The sequence below is a fragment of the Carya illinoinensis genome, chromosome 11, assembly GCF_018687715.1.
Source record: "Carya illinoinensis cultivar Pawnee chromosome 11, C.illinoinensisPawnee_v1, whole genome shotgun sequence".
In the NCBI taxonomy this organism is placed as follows: Eukaryota; Viridiplantae; Streptophyta; class Magnoliopsida; order Fagales; family Juglandaceae; genus Carya; species Carya illinoinensis.
The window spans coordinates 32,681,107-32,701,226 of record NC_056762.1 but is presented as its reverse complement, the minus strand read 5'-3'; the positions used below and the strand labels follow the sequence as shown (position 1 = coordinate 32,701,226).

Below are 20,120 nucleotides of genomic sequence, written 5' to 3'. Positions count from 1 at the left end.
AAGCTTAGGATTCGCCATTCGGTGGAAAATGTCTCGGCCAATTCTCTTCAAAGTTGAAAACAGTTAGGCAAATATGGATTTGGTTTATCTAGTACCTACCATGTACACCCTAAATCAACTTCCCAACAACCTTGATACTGTAGAGCAAAGTTAGATCTAAATCCTAGGTCTCGTTAAATGCTGTTATCAATAATAGTACTATAAGAACTTATAATTACTTTTATGTAAAATTATAGGATCCCTCTACAGCCACCGCAGGGAGCTCCCGCTTGGTTTAGAAATTTTTTTTTTTTGTTTTTTTTTTCATACCATTTTTTAATATTTTTAAATATTTAAAAAAAATAAAAAAATTCATAACAATATTAAACAAAATTTTCTTAATCACTAAGAAAAAGAAAAAAAATAAAAAAAATAAAACACTGAGAGCGGTAGCTCCCAGCAAGATCCCCAGTGGGGGAGGATCCCCAGTGGGGGATCTAGTATTTATCCAAAATTATATGCATTGATGATTACTGTAAACGTTAGCTAGTTACAGTGTATGGTTTTTTTTTTTTTTTCAATTTTAAGATGTCCTAATATAAAGATAATCCCTCAAAAATAAATATTTTCAAAAATCTTACCAAGTACTTAGTTGTTTAGGTTTCTTTTAATTTTTTTAAAAATCTTACATTCTCATTTTTTTTTTTCAGGTCTCATAAGAGGCAAGAATATATCTGGTCTATTTTTATAAACTATTTGGTAAATTTACAATCTTTATTATTTATTTACACTTTTACCCTTTCAAGCCTTCCGCCAGCTGGCTTATTTTGGATTTTGTCGGTAAGTATATTCACTTGAGTCCGGTGGAGCTTAAGTGAAAGGTTTAGAACTTTAAAATGGCAGTTTTTAATAATTTAGTTTGTATTTTATATGATTAATGTTGAGTGTAAGTAGCATTCTTTACTACATTGACTCTCGGTTAGTTGCGCCCCCCACCCAACCCGCACACATACACAAAATCCTAGTTTCGCCTGAGATCTTCCAAATCCTAGTTGTGCCTGAGATCTTCATCTAAGTTGTCTTGACGTATTGTATTTGTGACTGCTGTCCACCGTAGTCGTGGGGGGTGGGGTTTCTGCACTGCATGTCCCGCTAGACGCGTCAAGCCATTACTAGACATTACTTTTACACTAGTCCAGACTCCAGAGGCTGGAAGATCCCAGCTTTCATGAATATTAAATACGGGGAGAATTCTAGCAATTTAATGCAGGCCAAAGATCATTTCCAATTTTCTATTTACATCGGGTGGCTTTTTTGGATCTAAGAGACCAAAACAGAAGTTGTGTTTCCAGTGATAAATAAGAAATGTTTTTATTTTTATTTTTAATTTATATTAAATGATCTAACATATTCTGATATTAATATTCTTGTTAGGTGGTTGAGAAAATTATACTCTTTAACATGTCGGAGGTGATATCAGCGTAGTACTGGTGACATTCAAGAGCCGTTAGGTGTTTTTTTTTTTTTTTTTTGACCTTTTCTTACGACTGATATCATACGGCAAAAGTTATAAACAGGATCAAGTGTTTGGAATAATAGATACGTTAAAGCACATCAGAGAAATGGTACGTGTGATTGAGAAAATGATGGAAATGGCATGGAAATAGAAATTGAGGGATGGGAGTAAAAGGAGGCTGGTCAGTCTCCTTTAAATACTCTTTACAAATACAATGCCGTTGGCCATATCTTCTTGTAGACTGAATCCACTTTCCTCAATTCCTCTCTCTCTACCGTTATTTTTTAAGCGAGAGACAAAAGAATGAATAGATAGAAAACATTGCCATGATCCAAACTTTTTTTTTTTTTTTAATAATATTACGTATAGTCGTAAAATATATAAATATCATGCAATTATTTTAAAATAAAATAAAATTTATAATTAAAAAATTAATTTTTTTTATATAAATTTTATATTAATTTATTTTTTAAAAAAAAACTGCACTATATTTGTAAAATCATAATTATAAATATAATTTCTTTTTTTGAATCTTTTTATTCTTTTTAATTCGTGTACGCATGTATGCTTGTGGGGAAAATTTAGTTATAAATATAATTATAGATTAATATGTGTATTAATTTAATATGATTGATAAAAAATAAATTTTATTAAAAACGATAATAATTTAAATTTTGAACAGGGAAGATTAGTACAAATTTTACATTCTTGCCACTCAACACTTCCTCCTCTAATGGCGGAGGCTTTCCACCTTCCCTTTTAGCATTACCCATCACTGAGTCTCTGACCTTTTAGCCTCTCCCACTCTCTCTCTATCTGGCAGCTGGCTGCCTCCTTCTATACCCCCCTTCCGGCTCCCAAGCTTCATTCATGTTTCGTCTTCGAGTTTTATAATGTGTAGCTATTAATTAATAACTTTTAAACAAAAGGAAAAGTAGGGAGAAAACTCGAATACCGAGGAGTTCCATGTGTACCTCACATCGTAACAATAACATTTCACTTGCAGAATCTGGGAGTCTTTAGCTGATAATCGCCATCAGGTGTGCTTCTTCTCGATCTTCTTAATGTTTTAAAGATCCAGAACTTGATCTTTCCTGTGGCTTTCCCTGCGAATCCAGGGAGGCGATTTTTTGTGGGTTTATAACAATAGAAAAAAAAGAAGAAGAAGGGAAAATAATGAAAAAGGGTTTCTGCAAAGTTCATTTCTGGTTAGAGCTTTATAAAGTTTGAAGAAGCGCACACCTTTTCCTGGTTTTTGGGTTTTCGTTTCTTTCGTTGGAAAGAGGTACATTTCGATTTTTTTTTTTTTTTTTTTAGTTCTTGCTTTCCTTTGTTATCAGTGTCGATTTTTTTTATTTTTTGTTTAACTTCGTAATGTTTTCAGTTCCTTACACGCTTCAGTAGCTTAGTTGGTAGTGGGATCTAATGTTACTTGACATTTTATGTTATTTTTGTCTTTAAGTTTTAGTCTTTACTGTTTTTAACCGTTCTTTTTCCACTGGCGTTTTTGACTTCATTTCTCTGTGGGGTTTTTGGACTGCCTTGCATTGTTTGTCCTTCCCTGACTGACTATCCCTGTTGCTGTTTCCTCTGCTCTGTCACCTCCATATCCCTGCGAAGCGTCTTCTTCTTTTCTCTTGATTTCTCTTTTTTTCCCTTTATTATGGAGGTGGTAGAACGTGAAATTAGCTTGTGATTTTCGTTCTTTTTGATGATTTAACTCACTAATCGATTCCTTTCTTCATTTCTGGTTTTGCTTTTCAAAAGAGAAGAAAAATTGTAAGGTGACAAGAGAGTGTTATTGTGAAAGTAATATTCTGCCTGTCGCCTATTTTCGTGAGAATTAACCCTACAACACTTCCTTGGTTCATGGTAGCATTGCAGCTTCCTCTGTTTCAAATCTTATTTTCTGAAGAAAAGTGAACAAGTGAATGAATTTCTCTTGAGATTCTTTTTTTTTTTGTTCTATTTTTTCCCCTCTTTTTTGGCAGAAGTAAAAATGGCAAAGGAATACAGTGGATCCCCAAAGCTTCATCATCTGGAATCCAAGAGGAAGCGCCTCACTTGGATCTTAGGAGTTAGTGCGCTCTGCATTTTGTCCTACATTTTTGGGGCTTGGCAGAATACTTCTTCCCCCACAAATCGAGCCAAGGTCTTCGATAAAGGCAGTTGTGATAGTGGTTCGCCTCCAGCAGGCAACAGCCTACCGTCATCGATGTCTTCATCTGCATTGGACTTTCAAAGTCATCATCAAGTTGAGATCAACAAATCCGTGGAAGCCCAGAAGTTCCCACCTTGTGATATGTCCCTTAGTGAGTACACTCCTTGCCAAGATCCAGTGAGGGGAAGGAAATTCGAGCGGAACATGTTGAAATACAGAGAGCGGCATTGCCCCAGAAAGGAAGAACTTCTCCGTTGCCTTGTACCTGCTCCACCAAGATATAAGTCTCCTTTCAAGTGGCCTCAGAGCCGAGACTATGCCTGGTATGACAATATACCTCATAGAGAGCTCAGCATTGAGAAGGCTGTTCAGAATTGGATTCAAGTCGACGGTAACCGTTTCAGATTTCCCGGAGGAGGCACCATGTTCCCCCGAGGAGCTGATGCATATATTGATGACATCAACGAGCTCATTCCTCTCAAAAGTGGAAGTATCCGAACTGCAATAGATACTGGCTGTGGTGTAAGTACTCGATATTTCAATTCAACTATTTTTACTTCTTTCTTGGGACGGCCAATGATGTAGGATGACATCTCCACATTGGCCAACGACTTCCACACTATGCCGTATATATAAGATACCTGTCTTTTGTTGTAATTTGTGACTTTTAAATAAATGTACATTAGACGGCATGCAATTTGCTAACATGTTTTCCCCTGTGCCTTGTCTTGGCTGTGGGTATTAAGGTAGCAAGTTGGGGTGCTTACCTGCTGAAGAGGGACATCTTGGCAATGTCTTTTGCACCAAGGGACACACACGAAGCTCAGGTCCAGTTTGCATTGGAGCGGGGAGTTCCTGCCATGATTGGCGTCATGGCTTCACAGAGGCTTCCTTACCCAGCAAGGGCATTTGATATGGCTCATTGTTCCCGTTGCTTGATTCCCTGGCAGAAATATGGTAAGAGTTCATGCATGTTGTCAATTTACTACTTAAACATTCAGGCAATGAGTAAAACAAATTATCCTTCATGCCTAACAATTACAAATTGCAAAAAGAGTATGACTCATCAAACATCCTCAGTACCCTTGTGGTAAGAATAATACGAATTTGTCTGAGATCTTTCGATTTTTACAGATGGTATGTATCTAATTGAAGTGGACAGAGTTCTAAGGCCTGGTGGTTACTGGATTCTTTCCGGCCCTCCTATCTACTGGAAGAGACACTGGAGAGGATGGGAAAGAACTCAAGAAGATTTGAAACGAGAGCAAGATTCAATTGAGGATGTTGCCAAGCGCCTGTGCTGGAAGAAAGTTATTGAAAATCATGATCTTGCAATTTGGCAAAAGCCCATCAACCACATTGAATGCATTAAGAGTAGGAAGGTTTACAAAACGCCACATATTTGCCAGTCAGACAATCCAGACACTGCTTGGTACTCCCACAGCATCTTTCATGCTATCATTCATTACTTTGATAACACAAAAACTATCGTGGTTACTGGTTGACTCTATTTCCATTTGCATTGTTTGTGCTGAAAAGGTACAGAAACATGGAAACTTGCATAACCCCGCTACCAGAGGTAAGCAGCTCAGATGAAGTTGCTGGTGGAGCAGTGGAGAAGTGGCCCCAGCGCGCATATGCCATCCCTCCTAGAATTATTAGCGGTTCAATACCAGGCATTACTACTGAGAAATTCCGTGAGGACAATGAACTATGGAAAGACAGGGTGACACATTACAATGGGATCATTCCCCTATCGAAGGGACGATACAGGAACATAATGGACATGAATGCCTACCTTGGTGGATTTGCTGCAGCCTTGATGAAGTACCCTGTGTGGGTTATGAATGTGGTTCCTGCCAATTCGAACCAGGACACTCTAGGTGTGATATATGAGCGTGGTTTCATTGGGACATACCAGGATTGGTGCGAGGCATTCTCGACATATCCAAGAACATATGATCTCATTCATGCAGGCGGTTTGTTCAGCATATATCAAGACAGGTAAAATTTTTACATACCGATTTGCACAATTGCACACTCTATGCTCAATGATCATTGGTCTTGTAATTTAAAAATATTGTGGTTGAATTTGTGTATCTGTATGGAAGGTGCGACATCGCCTACATTCTGATAGAAATGGATAGGATCCTGAGGCCGGAAGGGACAGTTATATTTAGGGATACAGTAGAGGTTCTCGTGAAGATTCAGGGTATAACTGACGGAATGAGATGGAAGAGCCGGATTATGGACCACGAAAGCGGACCCTTCAATCCGGAGAAAATTCTTGTTGCTGTCAAAACCTACTGGACCGGTGAAGCTACTAAAAAACAAAGCTAGTCCCTCCCCTCCCCCCTTCCTCTCTCTCTTTCTTCTGTGACTTCTTTTCTCCTTTGGGAATTACTAGGTTTACTTGAATTTTGCCAGCATACTGTTCTATTAAAAGAGAAAAAGGTTAGTTTTGCTTACCCATCATGTATTTGGAGATAAGTATTTCCTTTGTATTATTTTCATCACAGTAGTCATCTTCTTCCAGGTGCATGTTATTACTGGCTTAGTGGGAATGCACGTCTTTAGTATGGTGCAATGGGGCTTTGTGGTTCCAATATTGCGAACTGATAGCAGTATATTACAAGTTGAAACGTGTAGGAACAAGGTTATTGTACTGCAAATAGAAATAGTATTGGTCGTACAATACAGAGCAAAGGATATCGAACCTTTGACTCATTTTAGAGTTCCACACTTCCCTTTTCAGCCTACACAAACCACTGCTTGTCCTGCTTGAATAGTTTTTATAATTTATTGCATTTCACCTCACACTACTATTAAACCTGGCCCCTGGGAATTCAGTATCGTACTGAGTTGGCTGGCATTCATGGCTAGTAATTTAGCACGGAAACAGCCAAATTCCCATTTTCCACTACTCCCCACAGATTGCGATTTCTAAAAGTCCTATCCGAATTCTAGAGTCTAGAGCGAGCCAAACTCAAGCTACTCTGTAGGGAGAACCTCAACGACCCCCCCACCCATCTCTAAAGTCACCATATTTAAGCCGGAAAAGTATAGTTAAAAATATAATTGTGCATTAATTTGTGCATGATGTGATTGGTCAAAAAGTAGATTTTATTAAAATTAATGTTAATTTAAATTTTAAATATGAATAAATCAATATTAATACACAAATTAATACATGCAAAACTCATTTAAGCCTAACTTGGAAACGAGGTAAATAAACAGACATCACATCAGCAATTACTTTTTAAAGGGGATATATTCAGCAGATTTTCCACCTTTTTCAATACAAATACTTTAAATCATAATTCTTGCTTTACATCTCAAAAAAATAAATAACTAAATACAAAAAAATATTTATTAAATAACATAATTTGACATGATAAATTAAATTATACTATAAAATAAATTCATACGTGTTATATAAGATTATATTAATTCATGAATTTATTTTTATAAAACTTATTTATAGACGTAGAATTTCTCAACTTTTCATTGCAAACTTATTTTAGATGGCATTATTTATTTATTTTTATAACACTTTTTTTTAAAAGAATTATTACATACACAAAAAAATTATATAAAGTAAATTCAAAAATTAATTTGATTTAATAAAATTGTTATATCTATTTTATAATAAAAATAATTTTATAATATAATGTATTATATTAAATTATTAAATTACATCTATTTAAGAGTTTTTTTTTTATGTAATTATACTTAGTTAAATTATTTTTTATTTCTTAATATATGTCATGATCCACCGGCATGCAAAGAAATCTCATCCACAAGAAGTGAGTGGTAGTGGAAATCTCAATTATTTTACGCAGATCTTCATTGGATTCCAAGGGCTCTTTCTGTCAAGACACTGTAACAATTTTTGTTTCATGTTTTTCTTTTGTACTGTGATTTTAGGAGTTAACAAAGAATGACGTCAAGGTTGGTATAGTTTGTGGACTTGTTCAAAGGGGAATATGCGAAGGAGTGAAAGGATTCGGTTTCGGTTCCCTACCATACTCATATGAATGAGAGACTTAATGCCATAGCCGCCATTTTTTAAGCAAAGTGTAATATGGTATTATTAAAATAAGAATAACACAAATAAAGGGAATCGCCTCTCAACAACCTCCAAATATGGTTGATACCAATATTAATAAAGAATGAAAGTAAATTGATGCAACTTTAATTAAGAATTTTGGGAATTAAGATTAAAGTCTGCAAGTCCATGCATAGTTATAAATGATTATTGTTGTTACAACGAACTTTAATCTAATTGTATATTGTGAATAAGAATATTTTCTTATTTTTCTTTTATTTGTTATTTATTTTTTAAAATTTAGAAATTTATTTAAAAAAAATGATAAACAAGTTGAGTTGGGCCAAATGTTCAATTGTAGCTGGGTTTGATTTTTAGTCAAGTTCCAAGTTGAGTCGAAATATAAAAATGTCTTATTCTAATCAATTTCCAACATAAAAAAGAGTACTGCTTGACATCAAGTAAAGCTCAAATCTACATATGACCGAGCATTACTCGCTTGAACTCGGCTTGATTACAACTCTACATATGAGTTAACGAATTAGTACGATGATTTCATCTCCTTTCCTCACCTCCCTTCTCCATTTTGGAATCACCATATCTCACCATTGTCAATGCATAGACCTCACATATTGATACAATTCTCTTGTGCCCGATGTGTTAGATAATTTTTAACTGGTCCAGTTCTTCATATCAATCTATCTTATTCCTCCAAAGAGACATGAGTCGAGCTACTCCTTTACTAGGGGCAAAGGAAGTAGGAGGAAGTAGGGGTTCTCTATGTTATCCATGCAAGTTGTTCATGAATGTAATGAGCATAATTTCCCTCTAGACTTGGCTGTTGCTAAAGTTCTATCGTAAATCTACATTTCTATCTTGCAATAATTCTCGATAACAACAGTCTACAAAGCTCCAATTCTTGTGTCGCGGTGCCTCATTGCAACAAGCAAACCAAAAGTGTTCGTTATACGCTAGATCGACTGCAACTGCTCTTGTGATGTGATGATGGTGTTTTCCTTTGCATGGAAGTAGCCAAGGAAATAGATATAATGCATTTTGGCATCACGATTCACTTCCTAATTTTCTATATTTTACTTGCACCATTGTGACAAGTATTATATGTTAGATTGACTAAATATTATTTTTATTTTGAAATTTGAAAATGTTAAATTATTTATTATATTTTATATGAAAAATTAAAAAAATTATAATGATGAGATAAAATGAGTTCAGATCAACTCTGAATCTAAACGAGATCGAACTATTTTCGATCATATTTTCAAATTTAGAGAAAGAAAGATATTACACATAATATAGACTTACATGAAAATTTAATGTAATAGTACCTCAATACATTGGACCATCAAATAGAGAGCATGTTCTTCCCATTTACATATACACCAAAAAAAGAGAAGTATGAAAAATGGTAAATATTTAAGGAGAAGAAGTAAAAGAAAAGAAAGGGGTAAGGGAGGTTGGTTTGGCTTGGCTTGGCTTTGGTTACACACATAGATAAACATTACGAAAAATTATATATACAATACTATCATCTCACTTATATCCTACTAAGTAAAAGGTGACATATTTATTATTATTAAATGATCATTTACATTATACACTATTACATTGTAAACAAAACGATGGTGGATATTATATTCTAACATTTCACTAAATAAGATGTAAGACATTTATTAATAATCATTTACATTATATATTAGGAAAAATATAGTTACAAGTACAATTGTACACTAATCTATACACTAATATGATGTGATTGGTCAAAAAGTAGATTTTATTGAAAATAATATTAATTTAAATTTTAAGTATAAATAAATCAATATTAGTATATAAATTAATACGTAATTGTGCTTGTATATACAAAACTCTATATACTATTACATTGTGAACAAAACGGTGGTGGGTATTGTTTTCTGATTCTCCACCTCCAGTCCAAGCTATCAGTTCCCCAAAAGAAAACGAAGGCACAACTCGAGAAAAGTAAGTGCGTAGAAGCTGAATAGGCCAGGAAGATTTTCTTGGCTTCCTTTCCTTTCTTGATGCCGCGTGGTGTGGTTTTGTGAATTGTTGAATACGTGAGAGAAAAGAATTGGGTTGGGCTGAGAAGAGAGAAAGAGATGGCGGACTCGAAGGCTGCGTTGGAGGATTCGGCCAAGAATGTAGAGGAAGAAGTCGGGAGAGTGGTGGAGCTGGCGAAGGAGCTCCAAGATTCGGCCTCGTCTTTCATGTCCAAGAGCTCCTCCGATGAGCAAACTCTTCGTCACAGCGCACTTTCCCTCGACTCTTCCATCCGCCGCCTCTGTTCGTTGCTACGTTCTCTCCTCTCCCATAACCTTATCGATCCTAAGTTAGCTGACAAGGCATTTCTTTTCCTCTTTGTCTCACGCCTCTGCATGTCTCACCGTTCAATTGGATCGGATTCGTCTTGGATTGGTTTTAAATTTTATTGTTTGGGTTTTTAATCTTTGATTCGATTGAGACTATTTATTTATTTATTACCCTCTCTGAACAGCTCCAAGAAGAATTGGAGAGAGCGAGATGTATCATGGTTGATGGAGACGCCGCTTCCTTCCTTCCTGGCAAAACTCAGGGTGCTTTACCCATTTTGTTCTCTTTTCCTCCCTGTATTGTATTTTCGTTAGTAGTAGTATGAATTCAGTTCAAGTCTGTTAATTTCTATCCCAATTTGATTCTTTGTTTTGATATGGTATATGAGGGCAGGCGGGTTTCTGAGGATGTTTCTGGGTCCAATTAATGTGCGTGCCTCTCGTAAAGACGTTCAGTTGAAGGTTAAAGAGGAGTACAACAGTTACAGAGTATTGCTTCTATCTGTCTCCCGTGTCTCATTTCTTGTTTATTCTTAAACGCATCATGTGTTTTTCTTATGTTTAAAATATGTTTGCATGATATCCTCCTCTTTCAAAGTACGATATTTCGAAAGAACGCAATATTCTTTTCTTTCCATCCATCATCATGTGATTGATCTATACCAGCAGAACTTGAGTTCACCTTTATACAGATAAAGCTTCTCCTACTACTTGTTGGAGTACCATCAAACTTTTCTATTATCTTTTTTCTGCATTTTTAATGTAGCTCGAACCTGAATATATGGTAACTGTACTTTTGTGTGATTCTCGAAGAAGCTTAACTCGCATAAATTTCTCTTTCTCTCTTTGGTTCAGGATAGAACCGCCCTTCTGTTTCTCCTTTTCCCCTCAATTCTACTTATTCTAAGATCTTGGATTTGGGATGGGTGCCTGCCAGCATTTCCTGTTCAGCTGTACCAGGTATCTCCTGAAAAATTGTCCACGTCTGGTTTTAAAGATTCGTTTGTGATTTAACATTGGACCATATTTTATCAGGCTTGGCTTTTGTTCCTCTACACTGGTTTGGCATTGCGAGAAAACATTTTGAGAGTGAACGGAAGTGATATTCGTTCATGGTAAATATGCCTACAGATTTTCCTGCCCTTGAAATTTTCCTTAAAAATGAGCTTGCTTTTATCATATTCATCTGCTCTCAAAACATGTTTCTTGTGTTTTATGTTCTTTTGACCTGTATACAAAAGTTAAAGCATGTTACTTTTGTGATGCATTGACTGGAATTTAATATTATGTGTTATGAATTCTATGTTGTGATGGTAGAACCTTGTGGATCCAAATTCTAGTGACAAAAGGAAGGTTGTGATGGTAGAACCATGTGAATCCAAATTCTAGTGACAAAAGGGCAGATGGGCCAAACCTATTGTTGTAGTTTCCCATCATAGGGGTTTTTATATAGATTTATAGTTATGATACAGACATGTAATCTGGTTTAACCGTGCTGTTTGTTTTGTTGAGACGTAGTCCATTAAATTGATTGGGTACACCTCTAATGTTGTAGGTACCAGGCTAAATGTTTGTTTCTGTAGGTCAATCCTGTGATCTTGTTGATAGAACTGATGATGCTTGACTCAGGTTGACTTATGAAAAGATATGTTAGAATCAATGTGATATCAAGAATCAAGAGAAGAACATTTATACTGAAGTGATTGCATGTATTTCTGGTTTTAGCTTAAGTTGTTAGCTAGTGGTAGTCTTGACAAGTAGTTAGCCCAGGTCCCTAAATTTAAGCTTTTGGAAATCATACTTCATGAATGTAGACTGTTACTTGACGAGCAAGATCTTTGATTTGTCTTGGTTCTTACCCCATTTGGATAATTAGTCTCTTTTTGCAAGTGCTAGGCCTGTATTTAAATCAGGTTTTCTGGTTGTCTGCAATTTTTTTATTTATTTTTTGGTAAAGAGGGCAGGAGTTGTAAGTATGTGATATGATAGACATATATGGTTGGTCATTTGGGACTAATGGTCCACCAAAACATGATTAGGGGCCTTGTTGTGTAGTGAGGTCTTTGATTTATGTCTTGGTGACCCCCCAATTTGCTAATTTCTTTCGTTTTTTCAGTGCAAGGCCTCCATTTGGGTCAGGATTCAGGGTTGTTGGACAGTCTGTATGTCTTTGGGGAGCTGTCAGCATGTGTTATATTTGAGATACTTGATCAATCCGCCTAGACTTTTCAGAAGTAGGCTGTATTCTCTTGCCAAGCTGCTTTTTCTTTTTTCTTTTTTTCTTTTTTCATTTTTTCTTTATTCACCGCTAAAAGCCATGCACTTTTCATTAATAATAAAATTGCTCTTGTTATTTTTGATTGGCACCGAGTATCCAGAAACAACGTTCTGACTAATCCCGGGGGTGCTCAGTCCCTCGACAAGGAGTTTTCCGCAAGTGCACAGCGAGTAATTCAAGGAGAAAATCCCCCAGTCCGATGGCCCCTAGAGATTGTTTGCACCCAAGGGGATTTGAACCTTAGACCTGGGGGAGCATACCACCAAGCCTAAGGCCTTTACCACTTAAGCCAACCCCTAGGGGTTTGCTCTTGTTATTAAAAAGTTTTGCTATCTTATTTGTATTTGTAGTTTGGAGGACTAGAGGGTATCAAGCAAATCTCTTCCTTCATGCACTTTTCCAAATTTTCTGTCTCCTCTTGTCCCACCATGATCTCTCGTCTCAAGTCTGACATCAAATATTTTTTTTCTTCATTCTATTACGTCCTGAATGTGTTATGAAGGGATTGCCGCTGATTTTGTTTGTTTCATGCATATTGATTCATGGTCAATGCTTGGTTTAATTTATTAGATACTGTCATAACTGGCTGACAGTTTTGAGTTCATCCAATCCCAAAGTTGATTTGGATTGATATACTCAGCTTTTAGCTACCTGACAAGTATAGAGGCTTAAAAGCTTGGTCGGAAACTCAAAGCATGAATCAAAGTGATTGAATGAGATAGTTTGGGAGCAAACTAGCCATCATTGTCCCTTCATTTGCTCACTTTGGTTTTTGAATTTTTAGTTTTGAGTTTGGACACAGTTCACACCCTTTCAGCACAGATGTTTGTTGCACAACCCTGACTATGATCCTCTATAGTGCGTATAGGTGGTGAACAAGATCCCACATTGCATAGGAGGGAGAAGTGCTTAATCTTTATAATAATTCTATGGGGCTCCAATTGTACCATCGATTAGTCATTTTAGATTATGGGCCTAGATGTGGCTTGAGGCTTCATTCAGCTGTTACAAATGGCATTAGAATTAATTTCAAGCATAAGTGTGGGACTTGAGTCGTGTCACCTATATGATAGAATGGCTCGATGAGGACATTGAGAATTTAAGGGAGAGATTGCGTTTCACCGTAGCAAGAGTAGGTGGTGAATGAGATCTCATGTTCTTGGGAAAGAGAAGTTCATGTGATTTATGATGAATTTATGGGGCCAGTTGTACTATTGACTTGTCCTTTTGGAATATGGGCCCAGATATGGTTTGTGAATTAATTAAGTGATTTATATTGTTATTCTTGTATCGTATACGAAATTATATTAATTGGGTTAAAAAAATAAATAAACGGGTCAGCTCAACCCATTTATGAGAAGCGGGTTGAAATGGGTTATGTCCAAGTTAGCCCTATAAAAGATAATTATTACACTGGTTAAGCGGGTCATGTCTTGTCACCTGTTATTTATATGGGTCATGTTAGGATTTTAGGTTCTGACTCGTTTAATTTCATTTTCGGGTTAACTCATATATTCTGATACTCATAACTTGAAACAACACAAACACAATTTGTGACCATGAATTGCCATGGTGCCACCCCATTGAAACCCTTCTGACCACCTCCATACTCTGCAAGAGCCAAGTATCTTTTGAAAACTATTCCGCTTCTTGCCCCTTGAAGAGGATTTCCATGTATGACAATGGCCAATCATGCTAGCTTTTTCTAGAGAAACTAAATGGACAACACCCCTGCTCCTCTCAATGATGCTTGCTACTGAGAGCTTCCCCTCTGCCAAGAAAACTTCCATCTAATCATGACCTGGTTGAGAAGACCCATTTGAGACCACTAACACCTAAACAATGAACACCAACATGAAACGACACAGAATGCTAGTGTTTACTCATGAGAATTACTGAAAAGACCATGAGAGAGAGAGAGAGAGAGAGAGAGAGAGAGAGAGAGAGAGAGAGAGAGAGAGAGAGAGAGAGAGAGAGAGAGAGAGCATTGAGAAACAAATTTGTGGATCAAAGTCTAATGTCATAGATGTGAGTAAGCCTGATCTGAAGCAATCATTTGTTAGGAAAATGCATCTATTTAGAAAAAGATTGCCTCAAAATTTCATAATAATGCTAGAAACAAAGTATAAGCTAAAAGAATGATGGGTCATGACCTGATCATCAGGGCTAACACCCGTTTGCAAACTTTCAACAGCATCCAAATGCCTTTGGAGACATCCACAGAAGAAAATCATCAAGACATGAAGCATCTAGCTTAGTAATGTAAGTTGTCTGGTGCGAAAGATTCTCTTACAATCTACAGAAAACAAGTAATTTATCAACCTTTTGTAATCTATTAGGATGAGAGGTGTTGATGAGGATAGGATCTCCTGGGTTTCATCCAAAAATGGAAGTTTTGAGGTAAAACTTTTGATCTTGCACTGTCACGTGTGGGTACCTATTTTGGTTGGAAAAGCATTTGGCTGAAGAAAATTCCATCACAGGTGGCTTTTTTGCTTGGGCCAGCTGCATTAGGGATAATTCTAACTACAGATAATTTGAGGAGGAGAATTGTAGTGATGGATTGATGTTGTATGTACAAGAGGAGCGGAGAAATGATTGATCATCTTTTGCTGCATTGTGAGTTGGCTAGAATAGTATGGTTCTGCGTTTTTCATTGTTTTGGTGAATGGGTGATACCCCAAAGGGTAGTAGGAGTCATTAGCTTGCTGAAGAGGTCCGAATGTAGGTCAATGATTGCTGAAAGATTGGTGGATGATTCCTTTTTGTGTAATGTGCTGCATGTGGAAGGAATGTAGAAGGAATGTAATGCTCGGAACTTGGAAGATTGTGAGAAGACGAGAGGGATGAGCTTAGATTCACGGTGCTAAAATCTCTTTATGTCTGGGTGTTGGATTATATCTGGCCTTTTCCAATCATCCGGATCTGATATCCTAGCCAAGCACCTCTCTTGTATACACCATGTACTATGGTTGCTCAATTGTGCTTTTAATAAAATTGACTCACTTATTAAAAGGAAAAAAAAAATTCTTGTCTTGGTCTTTTCAAACTATTCATTGTCGAGCTTGTTCAAATCGTTTGCATGTTGGCTTCTGCCAGGAATTTAACTAGGTATGGCCCCCAAGTTGAAGGAAAAATCTGTGCTATGTCTGTAGATATGCTGCATCCATTATGTAAATGGATATAAAGTGACCGCAAATTACAATACAGGATGCTATTATGCATGTGTGGGTCTTCCATTGGGAGGGAGGATGGCGGGGGTGACATTAGAAGTAAGATCACCAGTAGCCATTGCCATTACTCTGGCTTGGTGTGAAACAAATCTTACAAAGTGAAAGTTCACATGGGGTTTAGCATTCGAAAAGGGGTGAGGATAGGTTTGGATGTGTTTCTCAGTATGTTAGATTCAATGTTGGGATGGTCTGATTTTGGTTTTGGCATGATGTTTCAGTTTTAGATACTTCCTTAGAACTTTTGGCTCAAGAATTAATGGATTAAGCTCTATATAACTTTGAATTAGGCTGAGTTCAGACAATAAAGCTGTTCAATTGTGTTCATTGTGGATGTAAATGGTGCAGGAGGTAAATTGTACCTTTAAGAACGTTAGTCATCCCGTGCATGGCTCTGATTTTGGATTAATTGACTCAACTTTCAGAAATTTGACAAGTTTTGAGGCCCTCATACAAAGTCTAGATCAAAGGCTTGAATCAAAGGGGTTAATTGAGGAGGTTTCTAAACAAACTTCACTTTGTTTTGTGTATGTTCAGTGTTTAGGATAAAGAAACTTTGTGTGCGGCTATCACGCCTACTACATTACTTGGTACACGCATGTTTTTCTTGTTATGTGTTGGTTATCTCCAGTTATTCTTGGTAAAGAATGTTCAAATTCATAATGTCAAAGTTTTGGCTTGTGTGAAACTATTTTGGTTGGAACCCACGATTTCTCAAGCAGTGAAACATTGGAAGTTGGAAAGGTTGGTATCTTTTCTTATTTTTTCTGTGTTTGAGAAAGGCCATGAAGATATATTGAGGATGAGATGATTTCGAGGCTTTCAAGGAATTAGAAGTTTGAGGTCAAGTATTGTTATGTACTGATGTCAATGACACTAAATGGTCTGAAGCCCCCTTTTTTGGCTCAAACTATAATGGTTGAGCTCCGTTGAGTTCAGACGTGAAAGTTGTTCCATTGTACTTTTTGAGAGTATTAAACATGCACAACCTGAAGTTTCTTTTTCTGAGATCTTTTTTAATTTGTCTTGCTTGTTTCCACTGGCTTTTATTCTTGGTGTTGTGAATACCTGGAGCTTTTAGAGCTCACATGGTGTTTTTTCATATTTTAGGGGGTTTCCTTGTATACTTCCTCGGATTAGGGCTTCACCTGTTTCTTCTTATAATATTTGCTATCCTTAACTGAAAAGAAAAACCAACATGATACTTTTGTCTAACTCTATATTTCTTGGCATAGAGTTCTAGCTTTTCCGCACTGTCATCCTTAATGTGTCACCTTTCGTTTTGGCTGTGTTGCAATGCCCCTGAATGTTTATAAGATTGCTGTTTGATTTTACAGGTGGATATACCATCACTACTGTGCTATGGTTATGGCCCTTGTTAGTCTCACATGGGAGATTAAAGGACAACCTGATTGTGCACAAAAGCAGGTTATTCTTGTTTGCTTAAGTGCTAATTATAACATTTTCTCTGTACATAATTATCTATAAAATTTTGTGCAGAGAGGGGTTCAACTTTTCCTACAATGGGCTATGATGCAAGGAGTTGCGATGCTTTTGCAAAATAGATATCAACGCCAAAGACTTTACACTCGTATTGCATTGGGAAAGGTGTCAATTCAAACTGTCTCTGCATCTAAAACATATGCCTGTCTTCCTCATTCTCCATTTTATCTTTATTTTAATTATAGATCAAAGATAGAGTGATTTATGCATGTTGGGAATGCCTTTGCATCCAATATATATGAACATATGGTTTCAATCTTTGTTTTGCTGTTATTTTCAGGCTAAGAGGATGGATGTTGTCTGGGGAGAGACGGCCGGCGTGGATGGCCAACTGTTGCTCTTGTGTCCCATACTTTTTATTTTACAGGTGATTTACATAAAGGTTGAAGCCCAATTTTATTTAATTACCCTCACTTGTGGCAGAATAATACCTTATACAGAAGTTCAAACTACTATTAAGAAATAAGCGAAGGAAATACAATCAAATGATCATTTCCTGAGAGTGGGTAGTCCAGATCAATCAAGAGTACGAAGTCCCATTAAGTGTTGAGGCAACAAAGATGTTTCTAGCATTATTCATTTGAAGAGGAATATAGCCCGTAACCTGATGTACCCACTTATTTTTCACACCTTGATGTGTTTTGCATGACATGCATTGTTGTGAATTGATAATTAAAATCTCAAGTGGATTGCAGGTGTCTTCCATTGAGCTAGTTGAACTTTGAATCATACCAATCAGTGGAATCTATGGTTTGTTGGAACAGTCAAGTCAACCATTCGTGTTTATGAAAAATGTTTTTTTTTCCTTGGCATTATGTATTATTTGCTAAGTGGAAATCTAACGTACAGCATGACCTATACCCACCTATTAAGAAAAAAACAAAAAAATACATACAGCATGACCTATACCCAGCTGCAGTGAGTAGGCTTGTTTTGGGGACCTAAAAGTCTTGTCAGCTGAAGCTGGGTCAACTGAGTCCTTTTTTCCCTCTTTCCATGTGCTTGTCTGCATCTGTGATTTGGTGATTTTGGTAGGGGTGAGGGGTAGGAACCAATTCGAATTTTTGCTCAAAAAATATGTCAAGATGAACAATGAAACATGGTTTCCTGGGTGGTTATAACATTATGAAGAAATTCTCATCTTTGTTATACGAAATTTGATAAGTTAGCATCCTAACATGTGTTTATTTGTCGCATTTGTGTGTGTTAACTTTATTTAGGGATTTGAGGCGTATGTGGGGCTACTGTTGCTCAGGACCGCATTGAATGGGGTTGTTTCTGAATGGCAGGTAATTGGAGTCGAAATCTTCCCATCTTCACAGTATAACCTAATGAAATTTAAAAAAAAAAAAAAAAAAAAAAAAAAAAAAAAAAACTGAGAAAATTACTTTGTTGCATGTGCTGAAGTAGTATTTAGTGATGGAAATCTGTTATTGGCAGGTATTTTTTTGTGGGATCCTTTTCGTTACAATGGCTGTTGTGAACTTTGCAAATACAGTACAGACGCTCATTGTCAAGTCAAGGTTTAAGGCAAAGATGAAAAGAAGCAAGAGCAAGCAGGACCTGCGGTAGATCATCCTAACTATCAGGATTATTCTTTTTCCTAAAGCTTTTTTTAACAAAATTCCATTTCGGATCCTTTTTCCTGGGTCTCAAACGTGTTTTCTTGAAGGCTAAGGCAGTAGAAGTTGCTCCATAAATCATCATTTTGACTTGTATGATGTAGGATTTGAGAACCTCTTTCAAAAAAAAGTCTTGAGAATGAATGCGTTTGACAGAAGCGTGTAAAGGTTGTTGCAATTTTTAATGATTTTCATGTAGTACAATTCGGCCCACATGATCTGCCCCACTCTGTAATTATTATATGTTCTTCTCTTTGCATAAAGTTGGGAGCCAAAGTTAAAGATCCTTTTATGTGAAATCAGATTGTACCCTTCACTCATTAATATAGTGTTGCTGCTATCACGTTTTATGAAACCTTTGGAAGACTCTTTATTTTTTTGGGTCGATCTCTTTCATTTCCTGATAATGCATTATCTATCAGTCGTGAACCTGTTACTGTTGGTCGGGAAGAAGAAACTTCTGTATAAAGTCTCCATTCCTTTTGTCTTTTTAAGAATTTGGAGACACTGGAGAAAAGAACGTGTCTCAAATTGCAGCTGCGTCTTAGAAACGTTGTCAAGGTCTTATTAATTGATATATTTGCTTGCTAGAATTTCAAATATTTTTCATTTGAATGAGATTGTTACGTTGAGATTTACACCTCTCACGCATTCATGCAATTTGGGCTCTCCATTTTTCCAGGACTGGAAAAATAAAAGACAGGCATTGTTTGCCTGCGATCAGCTTGGAAAAAAATAGATGGGCATTGTTTCTCTTCTGAAAAAGAAAAGAGCTTGTGAGCTACCATATTCGCTTCTTTGTAGTTGAATATGACACTCTAATTTGGTCTTCCAACTAGCAATCTTCTAGTATCATCAATCAAATGTCCATAATCTGTCCAATGTTCTACCTGACCGTGGGTTGCTTTGATCACATTGAGAATCTCCTTCAAACACAACATTTGAAAAACCCAACTCTAAACATAGTTTCATTACCCTTCTCAATGCAAGAGCTTCAGCTATGATAGGTTTCATGAGGTGACAAAATTTTGTGAATAGAGCGGCCAAAATAACCCCTGCTGCATCTCTAATGATTACTCCAATTCCCATATTCCTTGCCGAATATCAACAGCTACATCCCAATTTGCTTTCACTTCCTTATCGTTTGGTTTTTTTACATCTGATCATATGTCTTTGGGTCCTTCCTGAATGTTGGTGATCTTTTTGCTGACTCTAAGCTGAAATAAATTTTTCTAGTCCCTTACTAGTAGCTTGAACCACCATTTTTGGATCATTTAAACTTATTTTAAAAAAAAATAGAGCACTTCTTCTAATCCAAATCCTTCTCATTATAGATACTACCAACTCTACCTCCTTAGACTTCAACTTCAAGTTCAATTTCTTCCATAGTTCCAAGCAGTCTACCTCTGAATTAGCCACTTTTGCAATGGACTATTAG

General features: G+C 36.5%; 2 protein-coding genes across 5 annotated transcripts; both read left to right on the top strand.

The window, feature by feature from the left end:
• Positions 1 to 2,231: 2,231 nt before the first annotated feature.
• LOC122281839 (probable methyltransferase PMT18) lies at positions 2,232 to 6,243 on the top strand. 4 transcript variants are annotated; one of them, XR_006230327.1, is made up of 7 exons: positions 2,232 to 2,535; positions 3,487 to 4,178; positions 4,403 to 4,613; positions 4,791 to 5,088; positions 5,196 to 5,660; positions 5,768 to 6,110; positions 6,193 to 6,243. XR_006230327.1 is itself a non-coding variant. In XM_043093645.1 (6 exons), exons 2-6 carry the CDS (start codon positions 3,495 to 3,497, stop codon positions 5,994 to 5,996), a joined length of 1,887 nt encoding a protein of 628 aa, XP_042949579.1. In that variant the 5' UTR covers positions 2,232 to 2,535; positions 3,487 to 3,494; the 3' UTR covers positions 5,997 to 6,202. The 4 variants fall into 4 exon arrangements, 3 of the variants coding, with proteins under 3 accessions (XP_042949579.1, XP_042949582.1, XP_042949580.1); XM_043093645.1 differs by having other exon boundaries at positions 5,768 to 6,202; XM_043093648.1 differs by lacking the exon at positions 2,232 to 2,535 and adding an exon at positions 2,566 to 2,780 and having other exon boundaries at positions 5,768 to 6,202.
• A 3,363-nt stretch (positions 6,244 to 9,606) lies between these two features.
• LOC122281076 (transmembrane protein 120 homolog) lies at positions 9,607 to 19,037 on the top strand. Its single transcript, XM_043092328.1, has 10 exons — positions 9,607 to 10,082; positions 10,235 to 10,313; positions 10,444 to 10,538; positions 10,905 to 11,009; positions 11,085 to 11,164; positions 16,895 to 16,985; positions 17,058 to 17,165; positions 17,341 to 17,427; positions 18,281 to 18,349; positions 18,501 to 19,037. The coding sequence occupies exons 1-10, from the start codon at positions 9,840 to 9,842 to the stop codon at positions 18,630 to 18,632; spliced, it is 1,089 nt and encodes a 362-aa protein (XP_042948262.1). The 5' UTR covers positions 9,607 to 9,839; the 3' UTR covers positions 18,633 to 19,037.
• Positions 19,038 to 20,120: the final 1,083 nt, after the last annotated feature.